The sequence below is a fragment of the Rhineura floridana genome, chromosome 1, assembly GCF_030035675.1.
Source record: "Rhineura floridana isolate rRhiFlo1 chromosome 1, rRhiFlo1.hap2, whole genome shotgun sequence".
NCBI classification, from domain to species: domain Eukaryota; kingdom Metazoa; phylum Chordata; class Lepidosauria; order Squamata; family Rhineuridae; genus Rhineura; species Rhineura floridana.
The window spans coordinates 131,587,481-131,605,398 of NC_084480.1; the positions used below are offsets into that span (position 1 = coordinate 131,587,481).

Sequence of the window (17,918 nt, forward strand, 5' to 3'; positions counted from 1 at the left end):
TGGCTTTAATGCTAACAGTTCCTGCTTCAAATATGGAAATACCCTGCAGATATTTTTCCATTAATGTAAAATATTACTGGCAATAGATCCCAGGCCCTGCTGAGGATAAAAGCCTCCTTTTATTAAATGGTGTATTTCTAATGTGTTAGTACTGTGTTGCTTTTTTCAACCTCGTGTTTTCAAAATGTTGTTTTATATTCAATAGTTCAGCAAGTATCTCTGGTTCTGAATACGCCTACAGAAAAGATGCAATTCCAAATAATTCACCAGATAATTACTTTCATTCACCTCCCTCCCAACATTTTATAACCTTTATTTATTTTTATATTAGCTAAATGCATAGATAACAAGGCCAAAAACATATTACAATACTACAACAATATAAAATTATCATTACAGTTTTATGTGCTTTATTTATTTAACAAAATGTATATACCACTTGATTGTGAAGAAACTCTAAGCGGTTTACAAAAAACCCGGAAGTTTACAAAAAACAAATATATCAATATATGTATTATAATATATATTTATTATATATCAATTTTGCTAATTTTCCCATCTGCAGCTATTGGATATTCTTGCAAATCTTAAAACAATAAATAGCAACAAAATCATTCCTGAATATGCTTGTTGTTAAATTAGAATAATATTCTTAGACATCCCTTAACAAAAAATATGGAAACGCTGAGTCTTGCACCTGTTCCTATACTGAAGAAACAAACTCCACTTTTCTATAAAAAGATTGTCCCACTGATTCCCCTCCCTTACTCTAACGGAAGCTGCAATCCAATACACATTTACCTGCAAGTAAGTCTCATTGAATCCAATGGAATTTACTTCTGTGTATGTATTGGATTGCACTGCCTATTTGTTAACTTTACCATACATGCCACATCCCAGACGTTAATTAACCAAGAATCTATAGACAAATAAATAGTATTTTTCCAATTCTGGCATATTAACATTCTGGATGCTGTTATCATTCTCCATATTCTCTTCTGCTACACTATCCTTAAGGTAACCAAATAACATCATCACTCGGTCTTCGGAAAGATCACAACTCATGATTTTTTCTTTATTTCTGATACTATTAAATCCCAGATTATTCAAATTTTAGTACATGTTCACATAATATGTTCATTTCAATTAGGGTAGCCAGATGCAAAAAAGGACAGGGCCGTTGCAACTTTAATCATTGTGTAGGAATTTCAGCAGGAATTCTGTTATGTAAGCTGCACCTGCTGAAATTTCCTGTTCTACACAAGCATTAAAAGTACAGGAGCCCTGTCCTCATTCACACCTGTATCGCAAACACGGAGCTCTCTCTAGGCTAAGCCCACAATTTGCTTTCCCAGTGCTAGTACATAATAGCACACAATTCTCATGTGTCTGCTTCTATGGCCATGCAGAGTTGCCAACTTAAAAATACTGTGCCCTTGTGTGGGACCAGGGGAAAGTCAGGTGGACAAAGCTTTGACATAATTAGGCAGTCATGATGGGTGTACTGTACAGCCAGGACAGAACTTGGTGGGTCTGGAGTGAAGTGGATGGCACCTGATGGTGATGGGTAGGGCCATGCAGAAACCTGTTTGGTTACAATGATTATGGGATTTATAATGTGAACTGGTAGCATCTTTTGTAATTGTGGTTTTTCTCTCTCCTTTTTTAAAAAAGAAATATTTCTTTTTGTTTTCTTCTTGGTTAATTTGATATTTAAAAAATTAACAATAATAAAAAAACACAGGCAGAGCCAAGGTAGAATCTATAGCAGGAGTTCTCAAACGGTGGTTCTTACAGCTTCATTCTAGTCAGCTGGTCCACAACATGTCTGTGAATTTGTGGTTGAAGATAGGATTTTCAATTGAATATTCTATGGAATTCAAATGGTAATATTATAAAGCACCATGTATGAGAAATAAAAGAAGCAAAAAAATACAATTAAAATTATACAGCATTTAGCACAGCATATTACAGTTGCTACAATGGGCAGAAAAATAATGAAGTGGTCCACCAAGACCCTTGGCAATTTTCAAGTGGTCTATGCAGAAGGAAATCTGGGACCGATCTAGAATTGACTGGCTTATCATACCAATTATATGATCAAATGCAGCAGGGGTGAGGAATCTGCAACCTAACATTGTTGGGCTCTAACTACAATCAGCCCCACCCAGCATAGGTAATGCTGAGGGATGATGGGTGTTGAAGATCAACAACATCTGGAGGGCTGCAGGTTCTCCAACCCAGAAATATAGTTTCATTGGTAAAGCCATTAAAATTCTGACTTATTGGCATTTCTATGGTGACCTGTAAAGAAAAGTCTCCCATTTTGAAGTCTTTTGGGTCACTTCAGCAAGATGTTATCTTTCCTGTCTACACATCCTAGAATACATAGCTCATTATCTCTTGGTATTTTGATTTAAGTAAAGTTTTGACTACACTACATAGTGTCATATATAAACTAAGCCTAATATGTATCAGAACCAAGGTCCAAAGAGGTCAATTTGAATCAAATGAAAACCATTAAAGATTAGCAAGCAGAAAAACACAGGGGGAGTGAGAGAGAGCGCACTATGTTAAATTTACATTCACAATAAGAAATAAATTTCAGTTAATGGATCTTGGATATTTTGCTATGTGGTATTGAAACTTATGGTTCCTGAGTCACTTAAAACACTGGATTATTCCTTGTTTTGATGAATGAAGTGTGTGTGTGTGTATGAAAATGAGACACAGAAAGTGAAAATGAGTAAAAATATATGCATTTTAAAAGAATAATATTAATAATATTTATTAGTACAGCTATTAAAATAATGATTGGAGGAAAGAGTTTTTGCTCAGACAGGAGGGGAGCTGGCTGAAACATGTTGCTGGGAGGGCAATTTCCTAATATTTAGGAAATGAGACAAGAATGTTTGTTTGCCAGCTAGCATTGTTGTTGTTATGTGCCTCCAAGTCGACCACAACTTATGGCGACCCTATGAATCAGTGACCTCCAAGAGCATGTCATGAGCCACCCTGTTCAGATCTTGTAAGTTCAGGTCTGTGGCTAGCATGGCCAAGTGCAAAAGAGGACAGGGCTTCTGCAGGTGTAGCACAGGCCACACAACAGCGTTACACACAATCTGTTGTTTTTATTACAGAGTATCCAGGGCTTACTTCATGGTGTATCCATAGGGCTCTCAATTTTGTGGGAAAGTAGGTGTCTCAAGGGGAAGGATTGTTTTACGTATGATTAGGGTTGCCAGATTCAGGGCCTGAGACTGATCCTGTATCTTTAGGAGAAGAGAAAGTTAGCCAAAAGTGCAGGTGTTCTTGCAACATTGTAATGGGAAAAACCACAATATGGAGCCTGGCAACCCTACTTATGATACATGAAACGTTTATAGAGCATTCATGTGCAACACTTTTGACCCTGTGGGCAGTATTTTCTGGGCTTATTGTAAGGTGCTCGCGCTAGTGTTTAAAGCCCTAAACAACTTTGTCCCCAAATATTTGAAACAGTATTTTCATATCCTTGTTTGTATTTTTTTAAAAAATCATTACAAATTATCTTTACACTTAAAGCATTGTTCTATTCTTAAACCTCTCATTCTTTACATGGAGATTTGAAATCCAGTTAGATAAGCCATTGCAGAGATAGCACCACAGAGGGAATGTCCATATTCCCACACATCTTCTGATATACCCTGTATTTTGATACAGGTCAATGTATTAAAGTTGCAATCCTAACCTTGCTTATCTAGGACTGGAGCAAACCCCTTTGAATTCACTAGGACTTACTTCTGAGTAACATGATTAGGATTATGTGGTAAGCTGCCATATAGTCAAATGTACAGTAATTGCTTGTGAGAACCTGGCCTTACAGGGCTGGTGTCAGGGGTTGGCATCACTGGAACCTGCTGAGGCCCACACATCATCAGGGCCCTCCCACTTCAACCTGGTCCTGATGGTATGTTCACCTGTCGTCTCTGAGCGCAAAATCAGTGACAAGAGTGAGGAGATGACATATCCTCCCCCACCTGTGTTGCACTCTCCCTCTGGGTGTTTCTTTGGATTGGGTCCAGAGGCAGGGGCAAATAAATAGGCTGTGGTGCCTGAGATGAGGAGGAGGTGGATCTGCTCAGAGAAGGGGAACCAACTGAAGGCAGTCATGCCCAAGTCCCCCTGTCCCCAAAACACATGGAACTGCCACAAACACCTTTAGTGGCTTGCAGCTGCATGTATGGATTGACTGCATTGAAAAACGAAGGTGATGAGAGATTAGGGACAGACAAGAAATTTAATTCAGCTCGCATTTTGAGCCGAATGTACCAAATTCACACTTTCCAAAAGAATGAGAACTGAAATACATCCATCCCTTGAAATTTGAACTTATTCAAATTTGGCAATGCAGCTCGCCAACCAATGTTTACAAAAATGCATACATTAGGGAAAGTGACATAAAAATAAGTATATGAGTGAAAACAGTGTGCAGAAATGCATTATATGACGAGAAATGGCTTGCAAAAATGTGTGCATTAATCAAACTTGTTTATTAGGAGAAATAAGCACTAAATCCTTGAGAATTTTCATGAGGATTTAAAAAAAATTGTAAATTGCCGCAGAAATGTTGAAAACCGTATTTAAGATTGGAAAAATGAGAAACTGAGAGAACTGAAATGGCCAATCTTTTTATCCCTTTGAGACATACAGCCATCTTAGGAAACTGAGGTGATGGGGGATGCAGACGTTCTAGGGATGGCGTGCTGGTCCGTTCGCACGTGCAGAAATCATGACTGCCTGGGTGACCAGCTCTAAGAGACACGGAAAAAGGAGGATACTCTCCCCCCGTTAGTAGTAACTAATGCACGTGTGTGTACGCATATATCCGTAACATGTTTAATAACACCCCCACCGTCTTCCCAAAACTCAAAAATAGGGACAGTAACAGCGCGATCTTAACCACGCCTACGCCGAAACAAGCCCTACTGAATTCAACAGGGCTTACTCCCAGGTAAGCGGGGATGCAGCCTAACTCACCAGGGTCAAGAAAACAGGGAGCGCCTCTGATAAATAGGAATGCGTGCGCGTGCTAGAGAAAAGCGTGGACGCACAGGTAGCTTTGCCAGGGGCCAGACGCAAGAAAATAGGAACTGCCCCGACAAACGGGGGACGCCGAGGGAAAGAGCCGAAGCGGCTGCTGCAGGTCCCTCCGCCTATGGCTGCCGGCTCTCCGGCAGAGGGGGCGGAGCCTCGGCTCTTAGTCTCTCCGGGTGTAGGCGCTGTGGGTGCTGCTGCTGCCGCTACGTTCTATCTTCCGCGTCTTTCCGAGAAGAGCGGGGGCAGTTTCCTGCCTGAGGATGTCAGGTGGTGGCCGCGGCGATTCCGGGCCCTGAAAAGGGGCAGCCGGGCGGGCGAAGGCGCGTGCTGCTGCTGTCCCTGCGCTCACCGCCGCCCCGCTGCTCGACCTGCCCGAGAGCAGAGGCGGCGGCTGGAGACAACGAGGCGGATCCCGAGCGGCCTCTCAGTTGCTGGACGGGCTTTCGGAGGCGCCCCCTTTTTCCTGCTTGGGCCGGGGGTTCCTCGCCCGCTGCTCCGCCTCTGCTATGTCTGCAGCCGCGGGCGGCGGGGCGGGGACTCCCAAGGCGCTGCCTTCCTCCGGACCCAAGTCCCTGCGGGATATGCCGCACCCGCTGGCCGCCTCCAGTAGCGAGGAGGCGGGCGCGGAGCTTACGCCCAGCCCGGACCTGAAGCTGCCTCGCAGCATCGCCGATAAGGTAGCAGCGGCAACCCTTTCGCAGGGGCCTGCGGGCGGGGAGGGGTGAGGCCACGGAGGCGGCTGTGAGCGAGAGCTGGGCTTAGGGTTCCTATTTGGCTCCTGGTGTACGTGATAGTTTGTGTTGATTGTCCTCGGGCCCCGCTTTTTGTGTTAGGGTTTCTTTGCCTTGCCTGGACATCGGGTCACTCCAGGCTGCGATCCTTTGTTCCGCGTAGACTTGCAGGATTGCTCTGTTCGGGTAGCAAAGAGACAAAGATAAGGGGATTTGTGTGCAAGGGGAGGGGTAGTACTATTGGCCGTGAACAAATATCTTGCCCCCTTTGTTAAGATGATGAAATAGTGGGAATCTCTTTTCCCTCCGCCCTCTTCCAATGTTTCTCTTTTTCCCTTGTTGTTTCCTGTCTGATGAATTTAAATTGCTCAAGTTCCTTAGTGGGGTGAGTGAGTGGCTGGTAGGGATCGCTCTGGGTTTTTGTTTTGACCCTGGCGCTGTATTCTGATGGGACCAAGGAAAGAATAGAACAGCAACTTCTGTTTACACGTGTAGCAGGAATGCAGTAAAATCTAGTGATCTGATGGTGTTGACTAACAAGTTAAAAGTGTGCTGAGGAGGCTTGTGTGGTGGTCTCTTAGTTGGCAGGTTTTGCAGTGTTGTCATAAATGCAGGCTGCTTTGCAAGCTGTCAGCACCGTGAAGCAATCTCTGGTTCACTGCCAAGCACTCTCCCTGTGTACCAGTTTGTGTGAATTGGTGCGTGCACCTTGCCTTGATTGATTTCATCTACTTGAGTGGCTTCTTTTCTGTCTTTAAGGCAAGCTCTCCCAAGGCAGTTTACGATATATTTAAAAACTATCCAACCCTGGTGCCAGTTACGTGTGTCCACAATAAACCCTTTTCTATTGAAAAGGTTCCTAGGAAACACATCTCTTAGCTTTTTCTGTTACTTTGCTTCCACCTTTAGGAAACGCGAAGAAGCAGAGATGATCAGTGCCAGTAGTAATAATATTTGCTGATACCCTGGAGTACTTTTAGCCAACTGCAAATGGCTTGTATATGTCTGGGAAACTGGTTTTTGAGAACCCAAACTGTATATTGTCTAAAGAACTTGGTAGGGAAGTCCAAGTATTAACCTAGTTAACAGTAGTATACATTTATTTATTTAAAAGTTTATATCCTACTTCTTGAGGCACTTCCTCCGCAAGCAGCTTGCAATCTCCAGTTGAAAACCAAACTCTTGGAAGTATGTAGGGAGCAGCAGCATTGCTCCCTGCCCAAGACCCACTCCAGTTTTCTCCCCCGTGTGCTGAGTACCTCACTTCAGCTGGTGCCTCCTATGCAGTGATGACTGGTGCCCATTCAGACTGGTCGCCAGGGACAATGACATGCAGAGCCACTCTCTGATTGGTTCTAAGTAGGCAGGTGGGGGGGTAGTGTGGGCGGAGCGGCTGAAGTTGGTGGGGCAGTGCTTTGTTTGCCCTAATGGAGCAGTCTGCAATGTTCCTCTGATTGCCAGCTCCCTGAGTACTGAAGCTGGTTCCTGTGTTCACCCAAGAAGGGTTAAGTGGAAACAGTCCAAAAATGTAAATGTACTGCCTTCAAGTTGATTCTGACTTATGGCGACCCTATGACTAGGGTTTTCATGAGGCTGAGGCAGTGACTGGCCCAAGGTCACCCAGTGAGCTTCATGGCTATGTGGGGATTCGAACCATGGTCTCCCAGGTCGTAGTCCAACACCTTAACCACTACACCACACTGTCTCTCCTGGAAACAGTCCAGCTTCGTAGCTTTGTCCAGGCGAATAGAGGTTATGTGCTTGCTGTCTTGAGGAGTCTGGCAACAAGTGAACTTACTTTGTGCCCTTTTTCAGAACTAGTCAGAGGGGGCACTGCAAAATAAATTGGTGAAGAGCCATCCAGACTTGGATGAATGCTGTGTGGGGTGTGAGTGTGTGTTCCTTGTGCTAGCTCGAAACCCTTCAGATCTGTTTTGGTTTTAACAGCTGCACATGGGCAGTATAATAATTAAGCAGCAGGCGGGAGAGCTTTACACAAGCGGCAGTTCCACTTTGTGGTGCATCATGGAACTGGCTTCCCATGAGAAATTGATCATACATCAGGTGTGTGAACAAATAATAGGTCTCAATTCCTTACACTTGGCTACATGATGATGATGTTTGAATTGCCCTATGATACATTACTTACTTTGACAGTAAGCCAGTGGATTTCCAGCTTCGGGGAACCCTTTTCACCCTAACTTGCCATTCAAGGGACCTTTGTGTAACTGCCCTGGTCAGAATCCGTGCAGATTCCTGGAGTTCCTAGGAACTTTGCTCAAAGCAAACTCTGTTCCTTTTTAGTCATGAACAGTGAGTTTAGGACCCGCAGTTTGTTCACTCTTAGCGGTGTGGGAGCTGCGGCTGTGGCATTCGCCCTTTCCTTGCTACTCTGGTAACATTGGAAGCTCTAGATCAGATGAGTTGCTGTTGTCGCTCCTTCCTGTGCTTCCTGTGGACAGCGTTGGCCTTTTCATCTTCTGGAGCCTCCTGTGTTAATTGGCTTGGGAAGAATGTATCTCCCCCAGCCTTATAGGGTAATGTCAGCAGTCTCCCTTTCTTCTGTGGCTTTGTCCAGAGGCAAGGAATAACAGGGGTGTGACTTCAGCCAACAGAATTAGGAGAGGAGTTTGGGATCACACCTGACCAGGCCCCCCCATATATGTGGAATAAGTCATATAGAAAGATGCACTTTGCATGTGTTCAGAAGCCGCTAGCTTGTTTCAGGACCAAACCTTTATATTAATACAGTTGAGCCTATGGTTGCTTTCCCTGTTTGGAATAAATGTTGGCACCTTGACTGTGTTTGACAACAGTTTAGCAGCCCTACATATAGTAAGGCAGCTGATCTCCCATTAGGCCTGCATAAAAAGGTCTCTTCAAGACGTTTTCCTGGAATTACCAGGATTTGGGCCTGAAAGTTGTGCCTCTTCCTTAAAGTGTGGGGACGGTGAAACTCACTGAGGTCTGTTTTTGTGGCCTTTACCTGCTAAGAAGCAGAGGTAGGCAGTTTTTGATCTTTGTCATTATAACATACTTTGGAACATGGTTCCTTCCTTGCTTAGAGGTTGGCATTAGGAGAATCCTTCTTGTGTGGCAGCCATATGAGGTTTGTCATTGCAGTCCAATTTCTGCTTTGATTTGAATTGTATAGACCCCTTCCAACTCTACTATTCTATGATTCTCTGTACTTGGCTGGTAGGCATCTGTGAGTGATTCTTGAAGGCATCAGTCCTAGCTAGTAAGTATCAGTTTTGACCTGCTAGGTTGTCCTTGTCTCTAGCTGCTAACATAAATGCTGCAGGGATGAGACTGTGCTGGGACCATCAAGGGGCAAGCATTTCTATCTGTCTTGCCCCACCCCTCTGCCTGGGCCTTATCAGGAGGAGCTGCAGGCTGAGACATGCTGCTGCAGGGATGAGACTGCTGGGACCATCAAGGGGCAAGCATTTCTATCTGTCTTGCCCCACCCCTCTGCTGGGCCATATCAGGAGGAGCTGCAGACTGAGAGGTACTGCTGCTGGGGTGAGACTGCTGGGACCATCAAGGGGCAAGGATTTCTATCTGTCTTGCCCCACCCCTCTGCCTGGGCCTTATCAGGAGGAGCTGCAGACTGAGACGTGCTGCTGCAGGGATGAGACTGCTGGGACCATCAAGGGGCAAGCATTTCTATCTGTCTTGCCCCACCCCTCTGCCTGGGCCTTATCAGGAGGAGCTGCAGGCTGAGACATGCTGCTGCAGGAATGGGACTGTGCTGGGACCATCAAGGGGCATGCTTTTCCACCTGCTTTGCCCCCCACCCCTGCTCTTAGTGACATTTTTCTGGGGACTGCCCTTTGCCAGGAAGATTAATGCTTTTGGTTTGCTGCTCCTGTTTTTTTAGAGATGTTAGGACTTTGTTAGTTTGATTTTTTTATTTTGTAAATTGTATTGTTTTTATTTGCATTTTGTATTTGTATTTTTATTTGTGTGTAAGCCGCCTTGGGGGCCTATTTGGCCGAAAGGCGGCCTAGAAATAAAATGTAACATAACATAACAAATGTAAATATATATATGCCTGGAAAGCATATTCTGCATAGCAGGGGCAAGAAACCCTTTCCAGCCCGAGGGATTGCATTCCTTCATGGACAACCTTCTTGGGGTTGCATGCCAGTAGGGTATGGGCCCAGAGGCAAAAGGTAGGTGGAGCAACAGATGCAACACTTATTTTTGTGCAGCCAGCTAATTCTAGCCGTGCAAGAATTGGAGGCTTCTCCACACACCCTTCCTTTCCCTCCTCCATACAGGGAAGCAAGAGGCATTATCACAGCCAGATTCTAGCCAGGCAGTTACACTCACAGAGAGCAGGCCTCGAGCAGAGATGTGGTTCAGGCCTGAGGACTGGATGGAGAGGCCTTGACAGGGCTGCTCCGGCCTGAAATTGCCTCATCTCTGCAAATAGCTAGTGCTGATCCTTGTGTATCCAAGACAACACTATCCATGCATAAGGCAGAGGTATTGGCAGGCTAGGATGGAAACCCAGGGTTTGCAGAAGAATGAAAAACATGTAAAAAAAGAACAACCCAAAAGGGAGAGAAGCACCAAGTGTTTGGAAAGATGTTGAATTGAGTATCCTGGAAAATGGCATTGCTTGCTTGCTGGCTGGAACCTGGAACCCTGAACAGGAGCACTTCACAGTGCATCATTTTGTGGCAAGTCCCACTTACCTTCTACTGATGTCTAGTGAGCATAACTCATCACCCTCCATCTCATGGCTTCCTTGTAACCTTGAAATGTTGCACACTATTCTCTTGGAGTGGCAGGAATGGAATGGAAGAAAGGGCAATGAAGGCGTTGCCAGCTTTTTCTCCTTATTTTTGGTGACTTGGCTTCTCACCACTCAGATCATGACTAAAAAAACTTGTTACACCTTCAGATTTCACAGCAAAGCTCTTCTGTCTTTCCTTTATTTATTTATTTATAACCTGTCCTTCCTTCAAGCAGGAGCCCAGGGCGGCAAACAAACACCAAAAACACTTTAAAACATCATAAAAAGACCTTAAAATACATTAAAACAAAACAACGTTAAAAACATTAAAAAAACTTTTAAAACTTTTCTTTTTAAAAAAGGGTTAAAGATATTAAAAGACATATTAAAAGCAATTTAACACAGACGCAGACTGGAAGCTATTTGAATATAAGCATCTTCTGAATTAAAAAGGTGTCCTAAAGATGATCCTGAGGGCACATGGCAAAACTGCAGACAGAAAGAGGCATCATTAGTCTGTTTCTCCTTATAACTCAGTTGCATTCTTTCCAAGGAGGAAGTCATCTCAATTTTATAGTCTCTCTTTTCAGTATTTTTAGTGAAAAGTATTTCAGTATTTCATGAGCTGTTGCTGTGGCTATGAGTACTCCATAACTAGATGCCACCTGTTTGTGTGTGTGGCTAATTTTTTAAAAAATATTATTTCTGTTGTTCTGCTAATGGCACATTGTTTAACTGTCTGGAAATATGGAACTTTCAGTATGGGTTGTGAATCCACTTCCCCAGACCTTTTTATGAACCTACATAAAACAAATAGCATCCTAAGAAGTAGCTATAAAAACCAGAGCTAGATTGGTGATTTTGCTCTGATCTTGATGGTCAAAAGAAGTATTGCAGTGAATCAGCATGCAAAGTTAGCTCAGTGGCCACTTCCACTGCAAATTAATTGACTTACAATGGAGAAACAATATGATTTTGAGGGGGAGATTAATGAGGAGAACCAACCACTTGCCTTCACGGTGCCCGAGGTATATAAATATAGGGGGTAACTGGTTTTTATCAGCTTAGTCCCACTTTTTTGGCCTGTGGACACATTTTGAAAACCAAAGAAACTACTCTGAACACTGCACACTCACTGCAACCACACTTGCACACCCAGTGTCTCCCTCAGCTCAACCAGCAATTAGGCTTGAAAAAATTGTTTGCTTTTTGATCTTGCTGGAATGTGCAGGCACGAGTCAACCTTTCCTCTCCAGCTGCACTCTCCAGGAAGATCACCCCTTGCAAAAAATGGGGGCGTGGACATCTTCTATTGTTTGAACCAATAGAAAGCTTTTCCCCCAACCCTTATTACAGCAAAGAGAGGCAATTTCAGGGGGATCTCAGCTGGGGTGGGAAGGATGTAGTCTTTCTTTTCCAGTCACAGCCCCCCAAATTGTCCCTCCTCTGTTGCAGTTAGGTTTGGAAAAAGCTGCCTTCTGTTGGCCCCAGTAGGAAGCTCCCCTCCCCAGACTAATTGAAGGGTGGGTATGTTTGTTTTCAGTTTGGGTGCCATAGTTGGGGAGGGCAGGAAACCCTTCCCCCCTCAGCTGTGACCCCCCCCAAATCACACCATTATATGGCTTGAAAGAATCTGAAGCATAATGGTGGTATGGGAGGTCACAAATAAGGAAACGAGAATGATCTCTTCCCAGTTGTAACCCCCCTCCTTGAAATTACACCCTGCGCCACAATTAGGCTTGAGAACAGCCTTCTCTCAGCTACAATAGAAGACTTTTTTCAAGCCTAATTTCAGCCAGGAAGGCTTTTACAGGTGTATGGCAACCCATGGTTTTGTTGGCAACCCATGGTTTTGGTTGATATGTGGAGACCTTGTCTGGTTGGAGATAGCTTGGGCACAATTACCCATGCGCTGGTAATCTCCAGGTAGGATTATTTCAACATGTTGTGCGTGAGGCTGCTTTAAAACATGTTCCAGAAACTGCATTCAGTCTAGGTCAGGAACATGCCATCATTCAGTGGGACTGGGTGTCTTGACCATATTACATCTTTATTTTGTCAGCTCCCACTCCATTTATGGGCAAAAGTTAAAGTGCCGGTTTTAACCTTTGAACCCCTAAATGATTGGGACCAAGTTACCCAAAAGTTACCAAGTTATGCCTTCCATATGTACCTGCTTGAACCATATGCAGTGGCCCTGCTCCTAGTGGGTCCCCTTAATGAAGGGAGGTGGGTAACTTTATGGTAGTGGCACCAACTTTGTGGACTTTTTGGTGCGAGGCTTTTTGTTCATCCAGCCTCTTTCAATAATTTGGGTATTCTGGCCCTCTGTTTTGTTTTAAATCTGTTTGTAAGTTTGGGGGAGTAGCAAGTTCTGCTATATTTATACACTTTTGTTTAATTGTTCAGTGCCTTTGTGTTTCAATTTTTTTTGGCTTTATTATAATCCACCCAGGAATTTTGTTATGGGACTGTTGTAAAATGACATATGACATAAAGAAGCTGGTGTAAATTCTAATCTAAGGGATAGGGTTAAACAGCCCATCACTCCTCCTGCTTCTTTCTTGGAAAATGCAAAATTTCCTTGGGAGGGGGTCAATGAAATGGCCATTAAGCGAGTGTTACCTGCAGGTGTACTTTAAAATATGTAATTTGCCCCAGAGAGACTGCCTAGTAGTCATGGCACACAAAACTACCTTTTAAAAAGAACCAATCGTTTAACTTATGTCCTGACGTCTGGGGAAACTGCAGTAGGAAAGCATTGTTCTGGAGCAACTTGACATGTACAAGTAATGGCAGGCATAACAATGCTATTGTGTATGCAATAGTATTGTTATTCCTGCCATCTTGTGTATATATCAAGTGTACTGTCTGCACCTATAAGCATGCATCCTTGCGTTGACTAAGCTTGAAACAATTGTATGCAAGTGGTTTCTGCTTAATAGTCTGTGTGGTACTACTGGCAACTTAGGTGTGAACTAGGAGGTCCCCAGTTTAAATCTGTTTCTGCCACAAACTTGCAAGTTACTCTCTTTGCCTTCATTCTCCATATGTAAAAACAAGGATAGCAATACTGATCCACCTTACTGGATTGTTCCAAGGAGTCACGAGACAGGGTCTGTGAAATGCTTTGAATGATCTAATGAAGCAATTTTCCAGACTCTTTTGTGTGTGCACCGCTTGAAAATTGCTGGGAGTCTCAGCACTTCACTTAATGTCTTCCTTCAGTGCTGGCATCAGCATGAAAAACAGTGCTGTGATATGAAAGCCATGGACCCTAGGCCAGGCCACTGAGAAGGGCTGTTTTAACTGGTAAATTGTAGAGAAATTGGTAGACTGTACAACCATCTTATGTTAGCCTCCCCACTGGATAAGTCTGATCCTTGTCAAAACAACCTTGATCTCTGTTGTCAAAAACAAAAACATAAAGCGCAGATTCTCAACTGATCTGCAACCCTTCTACAGACCATCTGAATGGAGCACCATGCCACAAACCACTGTTTGAAAACCTCTGATCTAATGCATTCTATTAATGCTGAGGAGTATTGGCCTTTTTTTTTTTTGCATGTCTGCTATTAAGCGTGTGGAAGGAAAGCCGTCTTTGCTAACCTGCCGAGCATGCAGGAGTGGGGCTTGCAAGGGGCTAAATGCCAGCAGCCATGGTACTCTCCCTTCCTCTCCTTCCACTTAGTATAAACCTGAAGGCAACTTGCAAAAAGGGCTTTTGTCTTGAAGAGAGCTGTCGCCCACAATCCCAGTATCCAGCTTGTCACTAGACTTGTGATAAGTACCAATAAGTATTCACCAAAACTGCAAATGGTAAAATCTTTAGGGCTCTTTTTTTTGGCTAAGTGTATATTCCTTGGCATAAAGACTTAATGTAACCTTTCTGGTGCAAGTGTTTGTGGGAGTTGTCTCCCATCACTGCTGTGATGACTTTTGTGCCAGGAGTAATATTTCCAATGTCATTTATTGATGACTTTAGATTTATTTTTGCAGCATTATGCAGCCTTGGTAGCTGTAGGCTACTAGGAATTCCATGCAGCCACTGGAAGAGGGACAGAGCAATCTTTCTTCTGGGCCCTGCATAGAAAGTGGGCTACAAGAGAAAGGAAGCCTCCCTCCCACAATGCCCAGCATAGAAATGCAGCTCTCTATCCCACCTTTGCCAGCCCCAGCAGGCTAGTAATTTTTTTTGCAGATTAATAAAATTCTGGCATACTTACAAGTCCGTCATAGACAGTATAAAATAATTACATTTTTTACAAGTCTTAAGATACCCCCGGTTTGGGTTGAAAAAATTGCTTGGAGGTTATAGATGATCCAGCAGTATGTAAATTCTATTAAATAAAATAATATTTTCAGAAAAAGTACTATAATATTACTAATCAAATGTACAAAAACTGCTGCATGTAGATGATTAAGCACTCTGGCCTATTTTTTTTTTAAAAAAATTCTTTTATATTATTGTTAGTATTTATTGCCTGCCTTTCACCCAGAGGTCCCAGGGCAGGTTACAGCAACCTTAAAATACAGTGTTAAAAACTGTGAGTCCTCAAAATTTATGTCTTGGGTGTAGAGATGTGAAGGCCTGGAAAAAAACCCAGAAAAAATTAAGAAAAACTGGTTTTTTACAAAGCCTTTTTTGTTTTTTCTGAAAAATTGAAAAAAACAAAGAAAAATGGATTATGTAATGTTTTATTTTAGCATGATGAATGAAATGTTTCATTGAATCTTGGTCCTCCCATTTTTGTCAGTTCTTTTTATGGGAATGGATGCTTTATGTCTGCTTGACGCTGTAGACTAGCGGAGACAAATAATTTTCTTTGTTATTAATGTTGATGGTTTCTTCTGTTTTTTTTTTAATCGTTTTTTGCCTGCTGCTCATAAACTGGCAAAACGAAAGAGGTTCCTTACAGTTCAGGTGTTCCTTACAGTTCAGGAGCTTGTAGATCCATGTGTTACCAAAAAAAGTAAAAATTTAAAAAAGTAGATTCAATTTGTAATAATTGTTTGAATAAAATGTACTTTTAATATACCAAATGTGATACTTTTATGCCAAACCAACTTGTACATAACTACATTTTATGTTCCTGAAGTGATTTTCAATCTATAAAAAGTGCTAACATTGCATTTTTTCAATTTTTCTAAAAATTTCCATTTTTCTGGAAAAAACCATTTTCCCCCCATCGCTTGCATCTCTACTTGGGTGTCCAAGGTCAGGGTGAAGAGGTGCATTTGCTTAAAGCTATACAGTGAGATTGCCAGATGCACCTCAGAAGGGAGGGAGTTCCACAGCTTAGGAGCTGCCACAGAGAATGGCTTCTCCCGGGCCACCCCCAACCTCTGAGCGTGGCAGAATTACCAAAAGGGCCCCCTCTGCTGATCTCAACACTGAGAGGGTCTATAAGGAAGGGAGATGGTCTTTCAAATATTTGGGGAGAAGGTTGTTTAGGGCTTTAAACACTAGTGTGAGCAACTTAAACTGGGCCCAGAAACAAGCTGGCAACCATACAGGCTACTAATGATGGCTGTATTTCCTCCAGTGCCAGTCAGTACTCCTCTGAATGATCAGTTGCTAAGCATCATGAGTAGGAGAGCATTATTATGTTCATATCCTGCTTGTGGGCTTCCCAAAAGTGTTGGCCACCGTGAGAACAGAAGGCTGCACTAGATGGGCCTTTTGGTCTGATCCAGCAGGGCTATTTTGTTCTTACAGGCTAGAATTTCACTTTTGAAATAAAATGTACTCCTTCTAGATCCTTTTATTTAGTGGACATTTTGATAATTGATGATCCAAAAATTCTGTAGCATCAACTACCAGGCTCCATGCAGTTGTCCCTCATGTGAGGATAGGAAGATTTTCAAAGCAGTGACAGGCTTATGGGTTGGCAGGGGCGGGGAAGCTATATTTCATGTTCTGTCAGGTTTAACGGAATTGCTGCTTAGCTTTTTTCAGGATGAATTATTTCTCTATCCCTTTAATATGTAATGGTAGCTTCCCCCATATTGATATTGGCTAAAGAGGATAAAGTTGATTAACTGCAGACTCTTGCTGGATGCAGTCCAGACAAAGATATATAACTTTTAAAGCCGTGGGGACATCTTAAGGGTTTCCCTCTGTCTTGTAAAATAAAAGCACTGGAGTGGGCCAGGTACAAGGAAATTGATTTTTTCATGTAGTGCCAAAGCTGCATGATTCCCTTTTTAAAGTTTTTAATTTGACATATGAGCTTTTTATTAAGTATTTTAGAGATAAGCAAATAAACAAGTATTTATTTATTTAAAATATTTCTATCCCGCCCTTCTACCTTATAATAGGGCACTCAGGGCGGCTTACAAAAATAAAATCATACACGTACATAATAACATTGTAAACAATAAAATCACAAAAACATTAAAATAAATTAAAATACATGAAATACAATTAAAATTCATAAAATACAATACACACACACACATACACATATATACATATATATAGGGAGTGGTACTAAAGGGGACTACAAGGGTAAAATTTAACGTAAAAGGCATAAAATCATAAAATCAGTGTCAGGCTCTACCTTCAGTCCCTCCCAAAGGCTCTCCGGAATAAGTTCGTTTTCAGAAGTCTCCGGAAAACCATCAGGGAGGGAGCAGAGCAGACTTCTTGGGGTAGGGTGTTTCAAAGCTTGGGGGCCACAGCTGAAAAAGCTCTCTCCCGCGTGCCTGTCAGTCTAACGTCTTTCACTCCAGGCACGCAGAGGAGACCAGAGGCGGCTGATCTTAAATCCCAGGCAGGTACATATGGCCGTAAGCGGTCCCTCAGGTACATTGGTCCAAGGCTGTTTAGGGCTTTAAAGGTCAGAAACAGCACTTTGAATTGGGCCTGGAAGCAAAATGGGAGCCAGTGGAGTCGATAAAGCACAGGGGTGACATGCTTCCTGCGCCGTGCTCCAGTTAACATTCTGGCTGCTGCATTTTGAACCAACTGTAATTTCCAAACCGTTTTCAAAGGCCGCCCCACATAGAGTGTGTTATAGTAATCAAGCCTCAATGTCACCAATGCATGTGTCACCGTGACCAAGTCAACTGCCTCCAGGAATGGACGCAGCTGGTAGACCAGTTTGAGTTGGCCAAAAGCACTCCTGGCTGCCGCAGCCACCTGATACTCAAGCAGCAGGGCAGGATCCAGGAGGACTCCCAAACTGCGGACCTGCTCCTTCAAGGGGAGTGTAACCCCATCCAGAACAGGTTGCAACCCCGTCCCTGGTGCAGTTTTTCCCTTGACCAACAGTACTTCCGTCTTGTCTGGATTAAGTTTCAGTTTGTTAGCCCACATCCAGGCCTTCACAGCCTCCAGGCACAGTTTAGGATGATTG

The 17,918-nt window shown here is 43.1% G+C and overlaps 2 protein-coding genes across 2 annotated transcripts in view; one reads left to right on the forward strand and one right to left on the reverse strand.

Annotated features, from left to right (window-relative positions):
- LOC133387522 (maestro heat-like repeat-containing protein family member 7) overlaps positions 1-5,676 on the reverse strand; it is a 30,980-nt gene extending 25,304 nt beyond the window's left edge. Inside the window, exon 1 of the mRNA XM_061632466.1 lies at positions 5,020-5,676. The gene's annotated coding sequence lies outside the window, so the exon portion shown is untranslated. The remainder of the gene's footprint in view (positions 1-5,019) is intronic.
- SNX30 (sorting nexin family member 30) overlaps positions 5,188-17,918 on the forward strand; it is a 54,008-nt gene continuing 41,277 nt past the window's right edge. Inside the window, exon 1 of the mRNA XM_061632532.1 lies at positions 5,188-5,756. Within this exon, the coding sequence (XP_061488516.1) occupies positions 5,586-5,756 (171 nt within the window). The 5' untranslated portion in view covers positions 5,188-5,585. The remainder of the gene's footprint in view (positions 5,757-17,918) is intronic.